The 23,394-nt window shown below is 38.4% G+C and overlaps 1 protein-coding gene across 1 annotated transcript; it reads right to left on the bottom strand.

Moving 5' to 3' along the window:
* Positions 1-295: 295 nt before the first annotated feature.
* Positions 296-22,120, bottom strand: LOC131218063 (uncharacterized). Its single transcript, XM_058212747.1, has 3 exons — positions 22,011-22,120; positions 10,371-10,519; positions 296-510 (listed from the first exon to the last, which is right to left on the bottom strand). The coding sequence occupies exons 1-3, from the start codon at positions 22,118-22,120 to the stop codon at positions 296-298; spliced, it is 474 nt and encodes a 157-aa protein (XP_058068730.1).
* Positions 22,121-23,394: the final 1,274 nt, after the last annotated feature.

Here is a 23,394-nt window from a genome sequence, read left to right as displayed (position 1 = left end):
AACAAAATTTTAGGAACAATTTTAAACCCTACTTTTCTTTATTTTTTTTTTTAATTTTTAAAACCTAGAGAAACTTCATTGATGGAGATCCAATGATAACATCTATTGCATCCTTTTGCTGAAGCATATACATCTAAACCTCAACAGTAAGATTATTTACAAAATATAGAAAAAGAAAAGAAAGCAGTAGAGACCATCTCAACACCAAAACCAAAATTACAAATTTGAAGAAATTCCCAAAAAATCCCTTAATTAAGAATTACAAAGTGGGGCCCAAGCATTCATCCCAACCCAATCAATCCTTTTTTGGCGATTTTGAAGCTTCCTCAGACTTCTTATGCAAGAGAATAGAGTTTATGTTTGGTAAAACACCACCATTAGAAATTGTCACACGAGCTAGCAATTTCTCAAGCTCCTCATCATTTTCGACAACCAAAAGAACATGCCTTGGAATCATGCGAGACTTCTTATTGTCTCTAGCAGCATTCCCATTTAGCTCCAAAACCTCAGCTGCCAAGTACTCAAGAACAATAGCCAAATAGACAGGAGATTCATGCAAGCTTGTGCCATAATCATAAGCCTCCACTTAGCTTTCTCTGATTTTCCTGTTCCATTCCCATGCCACACTCAAAGGAGACTGTCCACAGATTTTGACAAAACCCAGGCTATCTTAAGCACACCCAAAATGAACACCCATACCTTATGAACAAAGCAGTGCACAAATAGGTGATCAATCGATTATGCATCCTTCATACACATGAGGCAAATATTAGAAAGAATTAAGGATCTTCTTTGTAAGTTGCCGATAGTGAAGATTCTAGGAGAATATCTTATCATGCAGTTGGAAAGAATGAAGGGTTATAGAAAGGTGGAGAAAACCCTGTTATGGTTTTCTAATGTGTTAGTTTTTCTAAGCTGCAGTATAATGGGTGCTTTGTGTGGAATCCAGGTCCAGCAAGTGTAGGAGCCTTAGAGGCGTCATTAGGAATTGTTAGAGGAACACATTGATTAAATTCTCAGACCCTGATGGTGTGTGTGACTCCAATTACGTGGAGGCAACAACCCTTCTTAGGAGTTAGATTAGAATTTAATTTCATCCTGTCTCCAGAAATAATCAAGGGTGATTTGAGCAAATCTGATTGCTGCTCATGGAAAATCACCAATCTGAGTGAGGAAATGATGGATTATGCAATAGCATTCAAGTGGCATTCTTACAAGTGCACCTAGAAACAAATTCGAAAGCAGACAATCAGGAAAAAGAGAGAATTGTTAGAGATTGTCTCCTTGCAGTTTATGGGGTAGGGAGTAGACAGTTGTTTCTATGGCATGTGCAGGAAGTTTATTTTATTTTTATCATCAATATGCATCAGAATTTTCTAAAACTTACATGATTAACAGTAGTTTGCTTCTTATCTGTCACGCCCCAAACTCAGAAACCGGACTCACAGAATTTTCGATCACCGAATCCGGCGCCGACAGCCTCCATAGTGCCCCATTCTCGGCTCCCGACACCCATATGCCAGATTTCGATCCTACGATCCTACAAGGAGGATTTTCAATATGATTTTTTTTTGTAATGAAGCATAACCACAAGCATAACCAAGTCACAAAACAACATCGCCAGATATCCACTATATTAAAATTTTGAGTACAATGTAGAAAGGGAAATACAAGATGATTAAAAGAACTCCAAAATAATCTTCCATGCTCTTTTGCCCCAGCGCTGCTGCGATCCAAAGTCACCTACATGCAACGGTCATGCATAAGCTTACGAAAAGTTTAGAGGGTGGCATAAGTGTGTGCGCAAGGCAAGTGCTAAGTATGCAATATCAGAGTAATGTAGAAATATGCTGGTAAGTCCATGAATACTATCAGTCATACTAAGGCTATGAGATGCAAGGCATGAATGCTATCGGCCATACTAAGGCTATGCAATGTAAGGCATGAATGCTATCGGCCATATTAAGGCTATGCGATGCAAGGCATGAATGCTATCGGCCATACCAAGGCCATGTGATGTGAGGCCTATGTAGCCAAATGTCATATGTGAGATGCAATGCAAACATGCTAGTCCTCATCAAGTACATATATCAGTATAGTTCCTCTTTAGGATATCACCGGGGTCTAGTACACTCTACACTAACTGCCGCCTCCTTAGCCAAACAGTCTAGCGAGTGGAAGAGACCACACTATCCACTTGACTAGTAGTTTGCCAATACCTACCCAGCTCGTCGATAGCGAACCCATTTGCGAGATGGTCAAACTCAGCCTAGCTTACAGTCCCCTCACTTGAGCGGATAAGACCACTCCCTTCCAACTGACCACGACACAGTGGGAGATGCAGCCTACTGGTATTTGGCACTTGTGTGCTCATGAACCCACTCAGTTTAGATGTTGGAGCATCTCCTGGTACCAAAAAGGTTCTGAGAGTTTCACTCAAGGATATCCTATGTGCTCACAGTACTAGAGCCAATATTTCCGATATCCAATCCGTCCATCCACAATGTGCCTGTGGAGGCCACGCCCCTAATGTCGCTAGGGCATACAGTGATCATGTCACATAAATGCAAGATGCATGAGTCATACCATCCAGTCATACATCAGTCCTGTGTGTACCGCGCGATCATGTGGGGCACTCCATCTTATAAGGAGTCTCTTAAATGTCTTAGCCCAATGACATATGCTATGATTAAACACTCCTCATATCAAGCATGCATATGATGCGTATGGGCATGAATCATGGAGTTATACTAAGCATGTTATATGGCGATGAACTATCTTCATAACGAATATGCGCTCAGACGGCCTACACATAACAAGTATGGGCCCAACAATGGGCCTTAGGGAGAGTTACAATGTGGACATTTAACCATCATTTCTCTTACAATGAGGATGTCAAACCTCATTGCTCCAAAGGCATGACCCGCCATAATTATTATTACATATATCATGGTGGAATCACACATCGCAATGGACCTCATGTACATCACATTCAGCCCCACTCATGGTCCTTATATACATCACATTGGGCCTCAACCCATGAGCCATCAAATACATCACAAATGGGCCTCTTATACATTAAGTGGGCCACACTAATGGGCCTAATATACATCAAGTGAACCACATCAATGGGCCTCATATACATCAAGTCGGTCACATTGATGGGCCTCATATACATCAACTCGGCCACATCAATGGGCCTCATATACATCAGGTCGGTCACATCGATGGGCCTCATATACATCAATCGGGCCCACCGTTCTAGGTGAACTATCTACACCATACATCTATTTTTAGAGATCATTTTAGAACATTACCCAAAAAATGAATCATATCGGAAGATCATCTAGACCATACCACAAGTAGCAATGGAGATAATGATTTTCACAGTTAAAACTTCACATGGCCCACCATCACATTTATTTTCCATCCAATCTGTTCATACGGTCACAAAGACCTGAATTAAGAGGAAAAACAAATATCATATTGATCCAGAACTTCTGTGGTACCAAAAGGATTTCAATGGTAGCAATTCAACTCTCCACTATTTTTTGCAGTGTGGTCCACTTGATAGATCTGCCTCATTTTTAGTCTTAAGCCTTAAGACGAGCTTGTCAGTTGGATGGACAGTTTGGATGTAACACATACATCAGCGGGCCCCACAGAACTGATGATGTCATGGGGCCCACTGATGGACGGCATAGATGAAGCACATGTATTGAGGGTGGGGTCCACGTTCCTAGAAGATGGTGACCCCACACGTGCAGATTGGATCCCACTGTCCCAGGGACGAACGACATGGATTGAAGCAGCTATATAGCTGGCTGCTGGACAATGTACACCAGCCAATCTGCTTCCGATTTAGATGGCTCCCACATGGGGCCCACCATCATATATTATATAATATATATTATACTATTATAATGTTTTTATTTTTATTTTATTTATTTTTATTTTTAAAACCAGCGTCCAGGCCCAAGACGGCCTAGATGCAAGGCACATACATCATGGCAATCTCACTGTCCAGATGGACAGTGAGGATAAGACACATATGACATGGTGGGTCCCACGTGGGTGAGGCCACGACTGTTGGACAACATGGATATAGTACATATATCACGGTGGATCCCACCATCCCAGTTGGATGGTGTGGATGCCACATGTGCACCAAATCAGGGCCCCATCATCTTCACTAGACGGTGGGATGAAACAAATACAGCATGGTGGGTCCCACGTGTGGCCCACCAGCTTAGAAGAAAGCTAATATTTATGTTTTATCATCGCCTAGGCCGATCTAAACGGATAGCCAGTGGTGGGCCTCGGGCGTGGCAACGACCTGGGCCCCACTTGGACAGCAATGTGGTCCAATAAATGCACAGCGTGCATAAAATACTTGCATCATGGCGGGCCTGAAATAGGGAAGAGAGAGAGAGTCGTGTGATGGAGGGACCCTGATACTATGGGCCCTCCCTTCCATACTTTACAACATACATCAAGTGGGTCCCATACATGTGGGCCCACCAATCAAAATCAACGGTGGAGATTCCTTCTTCACCAAGATGTAAGGTCTAGATGACCCTTTACATACTAGGAAAAATAAACATCATGATGGGGTCCATGGAGAATGGCCCCATCATGGAATGATCATGTGAATCATGGTGGGCCATCGGCCACACCTAGGGTCTAAAGTGAGATCCATACCATCAATCGGTAGGCCCCACTTGACCCATTATCAAAACATGAAATCTAGGCATATAAAAAACCCAATGTTGGATCTTCTTAGTTTGATGGAATGCCAAACTCCTTGGCTCTCAATTTGATGGAGGTTGATGAAGGTTGGAGGGCTGAGATGGGAGACGAGAGGGGTAGGAAGTGAGCCACACACAAAGCTTATTTTCTCTTCTTAGCTACTGGGAAAAATGGTGGAGAATGAGTGAAATATGGGAGATGTATGGAGAGAGGGATGGGACGAGAGGTATGGTGGTGTAAGGAGAGATGACATGAGAGTTGACTTATGGGGGTTGAGGTGGCATGGGGTATGGTTTGCTTGTCTTTATTGGTAAGAAAGGGATGGGAGAGGCATGGGTTATATACTTGACTTGTGATTGATTGATTGATGTGATGGGTTATGGAGATTGTCTCAGAATTCACAACACACGGCGTTTCTTTAGAAAATATGTGGGCTCACAATTCCTGGCCTGGGTATCGCATTGGTGCACAAGACACGATGTTAGAACCGTGGCGATGGTGCAGTCGCTAGGGTACAAGTTTCGAGTCGAGCCGACTCAGAATCACAGGATGCGACTTAAGGTCATGCATAAATGCTGATTACAAGTCGAGGGTTGCCAGAATTCAACAAGGAGGACCGTAGTAGTCTACGGAATGGTACAGACTAGGATACGGGCCTTACAACTTTCCCCTCCTAATAAAAATTTCATCTTTAAAATTTACACTATCATCGCAACTAAGCATAACTCACAGAAGGAGAGAAATCATGACATCATATATAATCAGAGACAATATAAAGTACAATCAATCATCAAAGAGATGGGGATAACGCTTGCGAATGTCAGCCTCGCGCTCCTAAGATGCCTTATCCACATTATGATGACCCCATTGAACCTTCACCAAGGGGATGACCTTGGTCCGGAGGACTTACTCCTTCCAATCAAGGGTGTGAACTGGCTGCTCAATGTAAGAAGCGTCCTCACGAACCTCCAACGGCTGCCAATTAATAATGGGAACGATGTCTAACCCACACTTTCGCAACATAGAGACATGAAAAATATTGTGGACGCCAGACAACTAAGATGACAAGGTAAGCCAATAGGTCACGACGCCAACACGCCTAGTGATCTCGAAAGGTCCAATGAATCTTGGGGCAAGTTTGCCCTTCACTCCAAAATGAACCACACCCTTTATAGGTGAGACCTTGAGATATATATGGTTCTCAACGGTAAACTCCAAGGGATGACACCGATGATCAGTAAAACTCTTTTGCCAACTTTGAGTTTTGTGCATCCTCTACTTGATGATGTCGATCACCTCTGATGTCTACTACACAAGGTCGGGACTTAGGAGATGCCACTCTCCAACATCGTTGCAACAACTCAGAGATTTGCACGATCTGTCATATAACACCTCAAAAGGAGTCGTGTAAATGGTCGCCTGATAACTATTGTTATACGCGAACTCAGCCAATTACAAGTGCTCATCTCAGCTATCTGTGAAGTCAATCACGCAAGCTCTGAGTGTATCCTCAAGGATCTGGTTAACCCTCTCGATCTGCCCATCGGTCTGTGGATGATACGCGGTGCTGAGCTGCAAAATAGACCCCATTGTCGTCTGGAGCTCCTCCAAAACTGAGACGTGAACCTCAAGTCTCAGTCAGAAATGATCGAAACTGAAACACCGTGTAGTCTCATAATCTCCTTGATGAATAACCTCGCAAGCTGGTCCATAGTCTAGGTCACACGAATCGTAAGGGAATGCGCTGTCTTCGTCAGACGATCGACAACATCCGAGATGACGTCGTGACCATGCTGAGTCCTCGGTAAACCCATGATAAAATCGGTGGATACGTGCTCCCACTTTCACTAAGGGATACTCAACGGCTGCAAGGGACCAGGGGCTCTCTGATGGTCAGCCTTGACATGCTAGCATGTGTCATACTCGACCATAAAACTAGTTATCCAGCACTTCATCCTTGTCCAAAAATATCATGCCTCATATCGCAATACATCTTCATCGAGCCAGGGTAGATAGAAAACTGCGATCGATGTGCCTCGGTCATAAGATCTTTGCGCAACTCAGGAATATCCGGGACACATAATTGGCCTCTGAAGTGAAGTCCACCATCAGAACCAATCTATCAATTTGACTGACTCTCAGATGCTACCTCTGCTCGATAACTCTACAACGACTCATTTGCCTGCTGAGCCTCGATCACCCTTGTGACAAGAGAGGGTTGAATCGACAGGCTCGATAACTGCATAATAGAAGACTGCAAGCCGATCTCGAAGTCGAATGCTGACACATCCTCAAGCATCTTCCACTCTTGAATCATCATGTGCGCCACCGGGCCTGGTGGCTGACGGCTGAGGGCATCCACCACTACGTTTGCCTTACCTGGGTGGTACTAAAGATCAAAATGATAGTCCTTCAGGAGCTCCATCCAACGCCTCTGCCTCATGTTCATATCAGACTGAGAGAATAGATACTTCAAGCTCTTGTGGTCGGAGTGAAATTACGGTAAAGACCGCTTTAGTTGAAGTAGGAATATGCCAATATTTCCTAAAGGGGGGGGGGGGGTGAATAGGACTTTTTAAAGTTTTTATGGTTTATTTAAAATCATATTGCGCTAATCCTAACAACAAGCTGATATTAGGATTACTCAAAAGTAACTCTATTAGCCTCCAAGGCCGGTAGAGGATCTAATCACAAACTATTTAATAAGTGAACAATACGCAAACTAGTTTATGATGGATATGACTGTGTATGTGTGTGAGGGGTGATCTTAGATATTCAGATATAAAAATATTAAATTAACTTAAACAAAAGAATAACAATCTCAAACATGGTCATTTTTATAGTGGTTCGACTACTTGTCTACTCCACTCCCGGTAACCGCACTCAACCCTTGAGTGTACCGGATTTCACTAAGGAGGTTTCACAGCGGTTCACCTCAAACCTAAGGTTTTAAATCAGGTTCACCTTCAACCTTTACAACCTACACTGAGGCTGACTGTTTATGCTCTCACGAGCAAGGGTCAACACAACACACCCACTTTTAGGCACACTAGCCAAGGATCTTCCATAAGACCCTAACTGAGGTTTCACACAGTTCACCTCTAACCTAAGGTTTTAGACAAGTTCACCTTCAACCGGATGTTTATGCTCTCTACAGAGCAAGGGTCCACACAATGCACCCACCACGTACACTCCCGCCGAAGGCATTCTACGAGGGCTTACAAGGGTGAGAAACACCTTAGACCCAATCGTGTAGAGGAATGATCAAAGGGTCTTCTGGACTCTAGTTACTTACAGATAAGTGGATGAGTTCCATTCAGCTCGTTGATGAAGATCTCCTCCTTTGTTGATGAAGAGTCTTCTGCTTCCTTGATCCATAACTCAAATGATGTACTAATATATAGCGACGGGTTGGGTCAAAGTTATGATGGAATCTTACTCTCTAAATATTTTTCTTTTCAGAAGATAGAGTGATTCCAATCATCTATGCATTCAAGGCATCCCAGCTTAATGATTTGCCATTAAGGTACTAGCTGGAGGATCCTTGAATGCGGAAGTTCATTCCGTAATCCACTCTATTGATGAGGGTGGATCGGAGGATAAACTCCCTTGAGATAAAGGGCTTTGGATATATGATCTAAGGTAAAACACTCAAAAACACTCTCTTCTTTTTCTACCAGCAACAATAGATAAGCTCTCTCTATATAGGCAAAAGGTTCCAACAGATATAAAACGGTCACATTTATGACAGAGTTCGATATCATCGAGCGGGGTCGATATCAACGAGTGTATACTCTCGATTGCATCGACTAACTGCTCGATGACACAAACTCAAATGTCATACGCTTTTGAAACATTTTGCCAGCTGGTCGAGGGAATCGAAACACATATCGATGTTATCGGATTTCGAACTTCGATATTATCGATGGGAGGTTTGATTCATCGACACTTGAAAATGAGAGAGACTTGCTATGAAATATTTCAAGTTTATAAGAATAATCAAGGGACCTTCGAGATCATCAGAATTTAAATGTCGATGATATCGATAGAGTGTCGATGCATCGATAAATCCAAAGGATTTTCGCTTAAGCTTATTGGACAGTTTCTGTCCCTATTCGATGTCATCGAAACTGTACCGATATCATCGATATTTGAATATCGATTCTATCGAGTGCCCCTCGATCGCAGATAAATAATCCTGAAATAATTGCTGGAGAACTTAGGCATCCATGACTGATAACATCGAGAGACTTCCGATATCATCGAGATTTGAACTTCGATGGTATCATGAACGACTTCGATATATCGATGCACATGTGATTTTCTTAAGTAAAAACAGGGGCGCCAAAGATCTGTCTGTCGATATTATCGAGTAATCATCAATGGACTCGAGATTCAAATATCAATGATATCGATAGGTATATCCATACATCGATAAATCCGTCCAAAGATATATGTGATTACTGGACAAATTTTGTCCTCATTTCGATGATATCGTTTAAGTATCAAGGACATCGACATCACAAGTCGATTCTATCGAGAAGTGTATCGATAAAATTGATAAAGAAAGAAAACTTAGAGAATTTTTTGATTTTGAAAAAGTTTTCTCAACTTTAAAACCCTATGATGTTCTAGTTTGTTTTAAGGGTTTATATACCTAGTGTTTTGGGACATGGGATGTGAGGCTTAGATTTACCTGTGGCGAGCTTGCACACATCCGGTTGAAGTAGACGCTTTGAATTGATCTTCCTATGAGGCTCTGTAATCTAGCTGACTCAAGACTCACGTTAATTGACAAACCAGGGCACTTTCAATCTCCCCCTTTGTCAATTACGTAACAAAATACCAAAACACCCTAGGCCAGTATCTAGACAACTACATCCTAAATTGTGTGTACATGCATTTTACATAATTTTACAATTTCTAGTGAAATAATGTACACAACCTAGTATCTGCTCCTCCTAACTGCAAACTCTCCCTATCTTGGTGTAGCTGCTCCCCCTAACACCTACAACACCATTCAAGCAGATATACAATTTCCCGTTCGGGGTGTTTAACTGTTCTCCCCCCTTTTTTTTCAATCATTGGCAAAGGTTTTGCAGTTGATATTGACTGAAGTTTGAAGTATTTGGGAGAAAAGTAAGCAAAGATGTGTAATGATTAAATCATTTTAAGCAGTCATCATTTTCAGAAACTATCGATACATATCAGACAAAGTAGAGCAGTGATATAAGCAGATAAAATACTCATTAAAATCACATGCATTCTATGTCAGAGCCTAGATGAACTAGGGTATCTAAACTCATAGTCATGGCAGTAAAACTAGAATTATATTTAGCCATATCCAAAAGCATATAGATATACTACCCCAGAGAAGCAGTAAACTTCATGGGCCCCCAACACCAAAGTATATTCTTTACTTCGAGGATATCAATAAAAACTATTCACACTTGGTGGATTAGTAATGCATAATAGACATAAATATGAGCGAAGAGCATTGAAAAAGACATTTTATGCCCTTCACATTTCAAGGAGACTCCAGGTGTGTGATGCATTGGTTATACGTTAGACCATCAAAAACCTTTATTGTGCTGGTAAGGCATTGAGAATTTGTTGAGTACCATGTTGCTGAGTTACCAGCATGGTTTTGATCTCCAATAGACAAGCTTCATAGTCATCCAGCCGCTTCATGATGTAGGATTGTCTCTTAAGCTGATCCTGAATAGTATCTTGTTCGGGAACAACCTGAATGTTCTCAACAGAGACGGGACTGTGCACACGATAGCCTTTATCTGAGCTTGAATCAATTTTTCCCTTATGAGGCACTTTGGTAATGATATTACATATGTCTTCATGATTAAACCAGGCACACGGGTGTGTGTAAGTGCTATGGTTGAAAGCCCCTTTATGTTGTCAAATTTGTGGTGCCAAAAACACTGCTTGTACTTTGTGAAATTACATAAATGCAAATGTTCAAGACACAGTATGGATGAAGCGAGTCTCAGTGTATGGATGTTGACTACATTAGTGAAGCACAATGCTCAACTCAAGATATGTCAAGCCATGACATTGTCTCCCAAGATCGACTTTGAAAGACAAGACATGTTTACAAGTTAAGACTCAAGAATGTTCAACTGAATTTACAAGTTACAAATCAAGATTCAAGATTGTGTAATTGAAGCTTTTAAGGAAAAGCTACATCAAGATTTCAAGCTTCACTTTCTTTAAAGGTTACATATCTTAAGGGTTTAATGTCCTTACTTCACTATTAAGGTATGTTTGACCTTAGGTTGACCTTTAGAGTAGGTCATTTCGGATATATAATGCAAATATTTTATATTTGAGAATCTGATCTGCTCTAAGACTAGTCTTGGATCTTTCTCGACTAGTCCTAGCACTGCTTCGACCTATCTAAGATTTTTCTGGACCAGTCGTAAGTTTGTTGCAATAATTCAGAATTTTTTGTTAAGCTTCGACCAGTCCTGGGGTCTGTTCGACCAGTCGTATGAAGATTGTCGACTGTTCCTTTGACCAGTCGTGAACCTACGACTCAAACTACAGCAATGTATTTTGCTTGGCTTTGACTAGTCGTGATCAACCTAAGACCAGTCAAAGGTGTCCTTCGACCAGTCGTAGACTACCTACGACCAGTTGTGAAACTGTCTTATCTTATCGCGCTCAAATTTTCAAATATCCGTTAGTTCTAAGACCATTCGTAGCAATCTCTGGACTAGTCGAAGATGCGATTTGCTCACCTATAAATAGAGCACGAATCTCTAAATATTGAGGGCATCTGAAGTAATTGTAATCCGGCCTTTTGAGAGATAAGTCTTTGTGCTCCATTTTAAGCTATGTGTGCATATTTAATATTCTCTTTCTTTAGCTTTTTAAATTGATTTTATTTCTTATATTCCAATATGATCTAAAAAGAGGAAGTGTTATTTTCCTTTTTTTGGAATCAAAATCAATTAAAGCTAGCCCATTTTGGTTTAATTTAAAATCTATTAGAACCTAGAACCATTATAAAGTGAGTATTGGACATTGAACTTTGACATTCGAACCTTTACTTCGACTTGGTTCTTCCGGGCTGCTACAAAGGAGAAATCCAGGTATTTTACATTATTGTAATTTACATTCTGTTTTTGGTTTCTTTTGAAATTAAGCCAGAAAAATCTCATTGTGTTTGGTTATCTAAGGAGAGCCAGAAAACTCAGAAAGTGTGGGTTTTTGGATTGTGTAAGCCCAAGTTAAAAAGACACAACTGTGAAGGTTTTAGGTGAACCTGTGAAACTTATTTTGATAGTGAACGCTAATATCCCCTATGTGAGGATATTAGGAGTGGAGTAGCATTCTGTGTGGCTGTTGTTTAACAGTTGGTGAACACACAGGCGAACCACTATAACTCCTTGTGTATTGTAGTTTGAATGTTTGCTTAATTTTCTATCTTTTATCATTTAAGTTGTGGAATGTATGTGTGGATGTGAATGTTGTAATATTTACATTTCAAGCACAGTGGGGAATGTTGTAATAATTTAGATTTAAATTCTTACAAATTTTTAATTCTTTGTTATTTATTTATTCCTCTTTAGTTTGAGTTTTTGATACAAAGAACGTTCTAGAAATAAGGTTGTCCTGCCATAAACCCTTGGTTTTTATGGTGTAAGGTTGTCCTTAGAACTACATTTGTTTCAATCTCTCAATATTTGATTATTGAGGCTGCTTTTCATTTTAAGCATTGTGAATTGATTTATTTTATTTGGTTATCATTTTTCCGTTGTTATAGTATAAATTTGGCATAGTCCTATTCACCCCCCACCCCTTAAGACATATAGCTTGGCCTTTTCAAGTGGTATCAAAGCTTAATAGCTCGTTTTTAATTCTTTATTCTTAGATTCATTTCCTGAGCTAACAATCTAAGCTATATATATAAGATGTCAAATTTTGATAGCCTTTCAGTCACTAGGCCTCCACCATTTGATGGCTCCAACTATACTTATTGGAAAGCCAGGATGAGGATTTTCCTCAAATCAGTGGATGAGAGTGTGTGGCAAGCCACAGTGACTGAATGGAACCCACCTACCACTGAAGTGACTAGGATCAATGTTCAAAATCAATGAGAGTAACACTGTATTTCTCATGGACCACTCTTCAGAAAAATGAGAGTAGTGTCAATGCAAAAACACTAAATGCAATCACTTGCGCACTATCACTGGATGAGTTCAAAAGAATTATATCCTGTGATACTATAAAGCAAGCTTAGGATATTTTAGAAATGACACACGAGGGTACTTCGATTGTCAAGAAATCTAAAGTCCAACTCCTCACAACCAAATTTGAAGAAATTCGTATGGAGGAAAATGAAATGTTTATGGACTTTTATACAAGATTAAATGACATTGTAAACTGTATGTGGGGTCTTGGCAATAAAATCCCAGAAAGTAAAGTATGTGCATAGATACTACGCTCACTCCCTGAACGGTTCAACTCTAAGGTAACCGCGATCCAGGAACTTCGTAATATGGACAATATGAGGGTAGAAGAACTAGTTGGGTCTTTACAAACCTATGGATTAAATTTTAAAGCTCCTAAAGGCAAATCTATCGCTCTCAAAATCTTTTAAATGTATTACTCATGAAAGTTCTGATTTAGAAAATTCTGAAGATGATATGGCGCTTTTAACAAAAAAGTTTTACAAGATCTTCAAAAGTTAAAAGAGAGTTGATTTTCAAAAATCAAATGATAAGAAATGACTTAAATCTAAATCAAAAACTTGGAAATCTTTGAAAGATAGTCAATGTTACAACTGTCAAGAATATGAGCATTTAGCAAACAAATGTCCTAAAAAGGAAAAACCCAAAAAGAAGGGAATGTTAGCTACTTGGGATGAATCGTCTAATTCTGAAGCCTCTTCTGAATCAGAAGATTCTGAAACCGAGTCGGGTAATGAAGTTAAAGCTCTTATGACTCTAGCCAAGTTCACTTTTTCAGATCATGATGATTCAACTAGTGAAGAAAATCTGAATAGTGAACATGAAAATAAAGAAGATCTTCAAGATGCTTACAATGCCCTATACAAGGAGAGTTGTAAAATTGCCGTAAAACTAAAACTTCAAAAAGAAAGGTTTTTAAAACTTAAAGAAAATTTTGAGTCTCTTGATTTAGAAAAATTCTATATTTCAGACTGTTTTGAAAAGACTAAATGCGATTTAGAATTCAAAACCTCCCTGATTAATAATTTGAAATCTGAAAATGAGAAACTTAAAAATGAAGTATCTTCTCTTCTGAGTTTGAAGGATACATGGAGGTATGCTCAATGTGATCCTAAATTAGAAAAACTTTTATCCGGATCTAGAAAATATGGTGACAGATCCGGGTTGGGCTATGATAAGAATATACCTTCTAAATAGAAGAATACTCCTTCCAAGTTTGTAAGAGGAGAAACCTCAAACTCAAAAGGGAAAAGTACTAATCAAAGTTTTTCTAAAAATGTTAAATCTTTTCAAAAATCTAAAAGCAACTATGTTAATTATAAAAATCAGAACTGAAATCCTTTAGCTGAAAAGATAGTTGATTTACTTAAGGAGCTCTTAAAATCTAACTCAGTGGGCTATTACAAATACAAGAAGACCAACTATACTTCTAAACCCAAAATAGTTATGAAATGGGTTCCTAAGGTTACTTGCTTGGTTGCTCACACCGCTTTCAAAGCTACAAGTCATTTGAAGTGGTACCTTGATAGTGGATGCTCCAGGCATATGACAGGTGATAAGGCTTTATTCACCGATCTTAACATATGATTGATGGATTAGTCACATTTGGTGATGGTAGCAACTGCAAGATTATTGGTCAAGGTACGGTTTAACTTTATAACCTTCCCTTATTTAAAAATATTTTATATGTTAAGAGACTAAAACACAACCTGTTAAGCATATCTCAAATATGTGATAACAATCATAGTGTGAAATTTTCTAATACAGGTTGTGAAATTTTAAATAAAAAGGGTTTTGTAATATTAACTGGTTGCAGGACTTGTGAAAACTGCTATATTATAAGTGATGGTAGCTCATCTACACAATTATATTACATGGTCCATACTGATGAGACTGAATTATGGCATAAACGCCTTGGACATGTACACTACTGTAATCTATACAGATTGAGCAAGAGAGAACTAATAAGAGGTCTACCAAAATTACAAAAAGTAGCAAAATATGTGGTGAATGCCAGTATGGAAAGAAAACAAGGAGCTCTCACAAAAAGGTGAACTCCAATGCTACATCAAGACCACTCGAGCTTCTCCATATGGACCTTATAGGACCTACCAGGATGGAGAGTCGAGGAGGCAAAAATACATACTAGTAATCATGGATGATTTTACCAAATTCACTTGGGTAGCCTTCTTAAGGGATAAATCAGAAATCCTTAAGGAAGTAAAAAAGATTCTCAAACGGATCTAAACTGAAAAAGGCTCTCAAGTCTGTAAGATTCGTAGTGATCATGGATTTGAATTCGAGAATAGTAGTTTTGAGAAATTTTGTAACAATCAGGGAGTATCGCATGAATTCTCTGTGCCCAAAACACCACAACAAAATAAAATTGTGGAAAGTAAAAATAGAGTGCTGCAAGAAATGAGAAACGTAATGTTGAATAGTATGAAGCACCCTAGAAATCTTTGGGCTAACGCCATAAATACTGCATGCTATATTATCAACCGTGTGAATACATGTAAGTCTGATAATAAAACTGCTTATGAACTTTGGTTTGATAAAAAGCCTACTGTTAAATACTTTCGAGTTTTTGGCAACAAGTGCTATATTTTACGTGACCGTGAAAATCTGGGAAAGTTTGATACAAATAGTGATGAAGGGATCTTCTTAGGATACTCTTTAAACAATCGGGCATATTGTGTTCTGAACAACAGGACTGGTGTGATTCAAGAGTCTATCAATGCAGTCATTGATGATCACTTGAATACACCTGCCCCAAGTTCAGATAATGATGAAGTTCTTTTGATTGACAAACCGGATACTTCATCAAATCAAGTTAATTCTAAACTAAGGACTGTCAAAGATCATCCAACTAATCAGATACTTAGAAACCCTCTCACTGGTGTGCGCACTCATAGACAATTAAAAGACATGTAACTACGTGTGTTTTACATACCAGATTGAATCGGCAAATGTAAAAGAAGCGCTTTCTGATGAAAACTAGATAGTAGCTATGCAGGAAGAACTTAATCAATTTGTTCGAAATGATGTCTGGTATCTTGTTCCTGGACCTAAAGATAAACATATTATTAGAACAAAGTGAATTTTCAAAAATAAGTCTGACGAACTTGGTAATATTATTTGAAACAAGGCAATACTGGTTGTTCAAGGGTACACTCAAATAGAAGGTATTGATTACGATGAAACCTTTGCCCCAGTTGCTTGCCTTGAATCAATCAGACTTTTTATATCCATTGCATGCTTTAAAAAATTTAAAATTTATCAAATGGATGTAAAGAGTGCCTTTTTGAATGGTGATTTACATGAAGAAGTATATGTTGAATAACTATAGGGTTTGAAGACCCCAAGCTTACTGATCATATATACCATCTTAAAAAGGCTCTATATGGTCTAAAACAAGCTCCCAGGGCATGGTACAAAAAATTGACCAAGTTTTTACTAAGTCATAATTTTCAAATGGGGAGTGTCGATAAGAGGCTCTTTGTTAAGAAACATAATGATGGTATCTTAATGGTTCAAATCTATGTTGATGATATTATTTATGGATCAACATGTACTAACATGACTGTTGAGTTTGTAGATTTAATGAAATCTAAATTTGAAATGAGTATGGTTGGGGAATTAAATTATTTCATAGGGTTGCAAATAAAACAACAATCTGATGGTATTTTTATTTCTCAAACCAAGTATGCCTTGAACTTGATTAAAAGGTTGGCATTTGAGAATGGTAAGAATTTTGATACTCCTATGAGTATAACTTTGAAACTCTCAAAAGATTCTGCAGGTAAAAATGTGGATCCGAAATTATATCGGAGTATGATTGGTAGTTTACTGTATTTAACTGCTAGTAGACCTGATATTGCTCTAAGTGTTGGTATTTGCACTAGATATCAGTTTGATCCTAAAGAATCACACTTGATTGCTGTCAAGCGAATTATGAGATATGTCGCAAGTACTGTTAATCTCGGTCTCTGGTATCCACTCGAGACTAGTGTTCAATTAGTTGGGTACTCGGATGCTGACTGGGCTGGTAATCTTGATGATAGAAAATCAACCAGTAGTGGTTGCTTTTATATCAAAAATTGTTTAGTTTCTTGGTTTAGCAAGAAACAAAGTTCTATATCACTTTCAACTGTTGAAGCTGAATATATCGCACCTGGTAATGCATGTACGCAGCTTGTTTGGATGAAACGTATGCTAAGTGATTATGGAATTAAACAGGGTTCTATGTTATTATATTGTAATAAATCGACTGCCATAAATATTTTAAAAAATCCAATTCAGCATTCTCGTACCAAGCACATTAACATTAGATTTCATTATATTCGTGAATTAGTAGAAGAAAAGGATATATCTTTGGAATATATCCCTACCGAGAATCAACGTGCTGACATTTTCACTAAATCGCTCGACAAAAGTAGGTTTAACAAATTAAAATTTGATCTTGGTATGTGCATTTTAAAATGATTATTTATGCCTATTTGTATCATATTATATATATTTTGTTTAGATTTCAAATTTTGTATAATATGCTGGAAATCAGATTTTTGGTGGTACTCGACCTGTCGTGACACGACCGGTCAAAGAAAGCCACAACTAGTCGTAAATTGTGATGTTTGACCTAAATTGGAGAAATTTTCATTTCTTCCTTATTTCAACTTCCTTCTCCAACAAGCCGACGCCTGACCAGTCGAACCCACCTTCCAAATCTGTCGAGGTTAGTATTCCATTTGCTTATTTCTTGTGGATTTGTGCCAAGTTTTCTTCTGTCTCTTACTTGACGTTGTCTATTTCTAGTTTTGTTGAGATTTGGAGTTTTTCTTCACTTAAATTTGATTTGAGAAAATCTATTTCTCAATCCATTACAACACTTTGTTTCCTTCATATCTTTGTTGCATATGGCATCTAGAGGTAAAAAGACAACAACCTGTGGTCCATCTTCTTCCAACTCTACTCCTATTACCAAGCATCATATTCGGTTCTACGAAGAAGATCCATCTTATGTACGGGACATTAGATTAAGGAATGTTATTGTAGAATGTCATATTTCCGTAGATCATGTTGCACCGTATGATATCCTTCATATTCTTCAAACTGTAGGTTGAGATAACTTATTGCATTGGGGTGGGCCAGCATACCGGTCCATTGCCCAGTCCAAGTTCACTTACATAATTGAGTTTTCATTGAAAAATTTAACTTTTAAAATAACCACAAGAGAAGGACCATTTGACGTTGATTGTCATTTGATTTCAGCTCTTATAAAAATTCCTGTGAACGATGAGGGCATTCTCATCCATATCTTATCTAAAAAATCCTTAGAAACTGAAAAACGTATGCTCACTAGAGCCTTATGCAATTTGGACGTACATTGGACGCATAAAGGGAATGCGCTCCCCTCAAATTTTTTGTTACCCAAATATGGAGTTCTTCACAAAATCTTTGTGTCTAACTTGTATCCTCGATCGGGTAATAAATCCGAATTGACGTCCTTCATGATTCGTGTTCTTCATTTTGTTGCTAGAGTTGTTCATGTTTGTTTACCATCCTTGATTTGTCACTCCATTATTCAGTTTCGACTCTATCCAGGTCACAGTGACATCCCTTTTGCTTATTTGATGACTGTGTTGGCCACACATATATTGGTTGACATGCCTGTTGGAGAGGCCCCGATCCATCATCTGATATTTAACAATTCTAACATTAATAAGATGAAGCTAGATTTGCTTCCTGGCCAAGGTGATGGTAATGGTGGTGTTGAAGTTAGAAATGAGGAGGATGCTGGTGATCTTCCTCATGATGACATTAACATGGATGATATTTTTGAAGAACTTGAATCTGATTCTGCTAATGATCCAGATTATGAGCCTTCTGAGTTTGATGCGTGTTTACGTGCATTGGAGGAGAAGGTTGAGAATATGCATGTTTTTAATGTCACGCAGTTCAAATATATGCGCAAAAATCTTAGGCGTTTGAACAAGGGCATGTATTAAGTTGATCCTTCCATCCATGCTCCTTCATCTGGCTCGGATTAGTTCTTTTTATTCTACTGGACTGTAATAACATTATTACTCTTTTGCTCTCTCTGTTTATGAGATTGTTACTGGTTTTGACTTATCTTTGTTTATGGATTATTTTTTTGTCTATATCTTTCATTTTAACTCCTCCGCTATTTGATCATTGCTTCCTTTGTCCTATTGTGACAAAAAGGGGAGAATGGATGTCTAATGGATGTCTATGGTATTGGATTTATGTGATGTATGTTACTCAGGGGGAGTATGTGCAGTTATGTGCAGAGGTGGACTATATGATGAATTAATTATGAATGTGGGCCAGTTAATAATAACTAGTGCATGACTCTTTAACCATATATTCTTCTTTATGTAATATATCTTGAAAGTGTGTTTTGTCATAAATTTGACAAAGGGGGAGATTGTAAGTGCTATGATTAAAAGCCCCTTTATGTTGTCAAATTTGTGGTACCAAAAACACTGCTTGTACTTTTTGTGAAATTACATAAATGCAAATGTTCGAGACACAGTATGGATGAAGCATATATGGATGAAGCGAGTCTCAGTGTATAAATGTTGACTACATTAGTGAAGCACCATGCTCAACTCAAGATATGTCAAGCCATGACATTGTCTCGCAAGATCGACTTCGAAAGACAAGACATGTTTACAAGTCAAGACTCGAGAATGTTCAACTGAATTTACAAGTTACAAATCAAGATTCAAGATTGTGTAATTGAAGCTTTTAAGGAAAAGCTACGTCAAGATTTCAAGCTTCACTTTCTTTAAAGGTTACATATCTTAAGGGTTCAATGTCCTTACTTCACTATTTAGGTATGTTTGACCTTAGGTTGACCTTTAGAGTAGGTCATTTCGGATACATAATGCAAATGTTTTATATTTGGGAATCTGATCTGCTCTAAGACTAGTCCTGGATCTTTCTCGACTAGTCCTAGCACTGCTTCGACCTATCTAAGATTTTCCTGGATCAGTCGTAAGTTTGTTGCAATAATTCAGAATTTTTTGTTAAGCTTCGACCAATCCTGGGGTCTATTCGACCAGTCGTATGAACATTGTCGACTGTTCCTTCGACCAGTCGTGAACCTACGACTCAAACTACAGCAATGTATTTTTCTTGGCTTCGACTAGTCGTGATCAACCTAAGACTAGTCGAAGGTGTCCTTCGACCAGTCGTAGACTACTTACGACCAGTTGTGAAACTGTCTTATCTTATCGCGCTCAAATTTTCAAATATCCGTTGGTTTTAAGACCAGTCGTAGCAATCTCTGGACCAGTCGAAGATGTGATTTGCTCACCTATAAATAGAGCACGAATCTCTAAATATTGAGGACATCTGAAGTAATTGTAATCCGGCCTTCTGAGAGATAAGTCTGTGCTCCATTTTAAGCTAAGTGTGCATATTTAATATTCTCTTTCTTTAGCTTTTTAAATTGATTTTGTTTCTTGTATTCAAATCTAATCTGAAAAGAGGAAGTGTTATTTTCCATTTTTTGGAATCAAAATCAATTAAAGCTAGCCCATTTTGGTTTAATTTAAAATCTATTAGAACCTAAAACCATTATAAAGTGAGTATTGGACATTGAACTTTGACATTCGAACCTCTACTCCGACTTGGTTCTTCCAGGCTACTACAAAGGAGAAATCCAGGTATTTTACGTTATTGTAATTTACATTCTGTTTTTGGTTTCTTTTGAGATTAAGCCAGAAAATCTCATTGTGTTTGGTTATCTGAGGAGAGTCAGAAAACTCAGAAAGTGTGCATTTTTGGATTGTGTTAGCCCAAGTTAAAAAGACACAACTGTGAGGGTTTTAGGTGAACCTGTGAAACCTATTTTGATAGTGAATGCTAATATCCCCTGTGTGAGGATATTAGGAGTGGAGTAGCATTCTGTGTGGCTGTAATTTAATAGTTGGTGAACACACAGGCGAACCACTATATATTTTTATGTATTGTAGTTTAAATGTTTGCTTAATTTCCTATCTTTTATCATTCAAGTTGTGGAATGTATGTGTGGATGTGAATGTTGTAATATTTACATTTCAAGCACAGCGGGGAATGTTGTAATAATTTAGATTTAAATTCTTACAAATTTTTAATTCTTTGCTATTTATTTATTCCTCTCTAGTTTGAGTTTTTGATACAAAGAACGTTCTAGAAATAAGGTTGTCCTGCCATAAACCCTTGGTTTTTATGGTGTAAGGTTGTCCTTAGAACTGCATTTGTTTGAATCTCTCAATACTTGATTACTGAGACTGCTTTTCATTTTAAGCATTGTGAATTGATTTATTTTATTTGGTTATCATTTTTTCGCTGTTATAGTATAAATTTGGCATAGTCCTATTCACCCCCTCCCCCCCCCTGGACATATAGCTTGGCCTTTTCAGTGTGGGAGATCATTAGTAGAAGATAGCCCAGATTGTCAAGATAGCTTGGATATAAGACATGGGAATGGAAGTACAGTGATGGATTCAGTTGAGGACACCCAAATTAATTGTTGTAGAATAAGAGTAGGTAGGCAGATGTGAATACCAAGATGAACATCATACAAGATATTTAGCATGTATGGAGAAAGCATGTTGCCAGAGACTTCATAGGGATAGACATTTGTGCTGAAAATGCTATGAAGAATTTTCTATGCAGGATTGAGATATTTAACATGAAGGATATTCTTTGCATTTCTCGGTATAGTAGCACCATCACACAGTGCTCGAGTAACTTCACCCCATACACCAAGACCATTCATAATTCGTTCTGATATAGGTATTCTAGTGACCTCTACCCCAATTAAACGACTTATCAGTCTAGGAGTGATATGGTCGGTCTAATTTGCAATAGCTACTAGAACATTTGGAGGATTATTTTCAACATTGTAGATTAGACTTAAAAAACTGATGCACCAGATTATGCTGAAATCCTCCACCAAAATTCATGATATTCCCCCATCCAATCAATTCTAAGAGGTTGATGATTCTAAAAGGTGTAATGCTCTTCCTCTGAACTGACCTTTCTGCCACAAGGTTCAAGTTGAAAAGTGGATATGAGCCAGTAGCTTTATTCTTTCCTTTCCTGCTCTTCATTAATGGTTGTTGTGGAAGAACCAGATTTTTAGACATTTTTGTTTGAAGGGAAGCCTGTTCTGAGAATTATAATCCTATTCCAAGATCAACCAGTGAGTCTCTTTTTCTGTTCTTTTGTCTTTAATTTTTCAGTAACCTTCGATATCATCGAGCATCATTTTGATGACATCGGGGGTTCCTTGTTGATAATTTCAATGAAGATTAGAAGGAAGTTCAATCGTCCCGATGATTCAGCTTCTCGAGAGATCATCGATGGTATCGATTCTAGATCGATGCAATCGAATTGTTTACTTGAATTATCGATGGGTGTCTTAAAAGTGATTGCTGGACATATTTTGTCCTCATTTCGATGATATCGTTTAAGTATCGAGGACATTGACAGCACAAGTCGATTCTATTGAGAAGTGTATCGATAAAATCGACAAAGCAAGAAAACTTAGAGAATTTTCTGATTTTGAAAAAAATTTCTCAACTTTAAAACCCTATGATGTTCTAGTTTGTTTTAAGGGTTTATATACCTGGTGTTTTGGGACATGGGATGTGAGGCTTAGATTTACTTGTGGCGAGCTTGCACACATCCGGTTGAGGCAGATGCTTTGAATTGATCTTCTTATGAGGCTCTGCAATCTACCTGACTCAACACTCATGCTAATTGACAAACCAGGGTACTTTCACGGAGAAGAGCTCAAACCTAACCCCATAGAGATAGTGCCTCCACACCTTCAGTGCGAAGATAACTGGTACCAACTCCAAATCATGCATGGGGTAGTTCAGTTTATGGACCTTGAGCTAGCGAGATGTGAAAATGCCCTGGTTTGTCAATTAACGTGAGTGTTGAGTCAGCAAGTTAAGTGAGCCCAAGAGGAAGATCATTCAAGCGTTTGCCTCAACTGGATGTATACTCCGAACTCATCAAAGGTAAACTTAGCCTCACATCCCATGTCCCAAAAGACCTAGGTATATAAAATCCTTAAAAGTGGATAGAACAACATAGGGTTTAAAGTATGAAAACTATTTTGTAAATCAGGAAAATCTCTTAGTTTTCAGCTTTTGTCGATATATCGTGATCACCTCGATGAGATCGGACACTAGTTATCAATGTCCTTGAAATGCAATCGATATCATCGAATTGAGGACCACTTGTGTCTAGCAACCAACTTGATCTCTGGACAAAATTATCAATGAATCAATGGAACAATCGATATCATCGACATTCAAATTCTGAGATCATCGAGATAGGTCGATATAATCGAATTCTAGTCTGTTTGTGTCCAGCAAGCTTCTAAGGTAAATCATACATTTTTCGATGA

The sequence above is a fragment of the Magnolia sinica genome, chromosome 11, assembly GCF_029962835.1.
Source record: "Magnolia sinica isolate HGM2019 chromosome 11, MsV1, whole genome shotgun sequence".
NCBI classification, from domain to species: Eukaryota; Viridiplantae; Streptophyta; class Magnoliopsida; order Magnoliales; family Magnoliaceae; genus Magnolia; species Magnolia sinica.
Note: the sequence above shows the minus strand (reverse complement) of the source record. Positions and strands in the feature narration are given on the sequence as shown.

What these genes read in the sequence shown, in the direction of transcription:
- LOC131218063 (XM_058212747.1), bottom strand. Translation starts at nt 22,120, where the DNA reads ATGTCTAAAAATCTGGTTCTTCCACAACAACCATTAATGAAGAGCAGG. An exon ending in TTGAACCTTGTGGCAGAAAG is followed by an intron (nt 10,520 to 22,010) that starts GTCAGTTCAGAG and finishes TCGTGTGCACAG; the next exon opens with TCCCGTCTCTGTTGAGAACA. An exon ending in GCTGGTAACTCAGCAACATG is followed by an intron (nt 511 to 10,370) that starts GTACTCAACAAA and finishes AGTACTTGGCAG; the next exon opens with CTGAGGTTTTGGAGCTAAAT.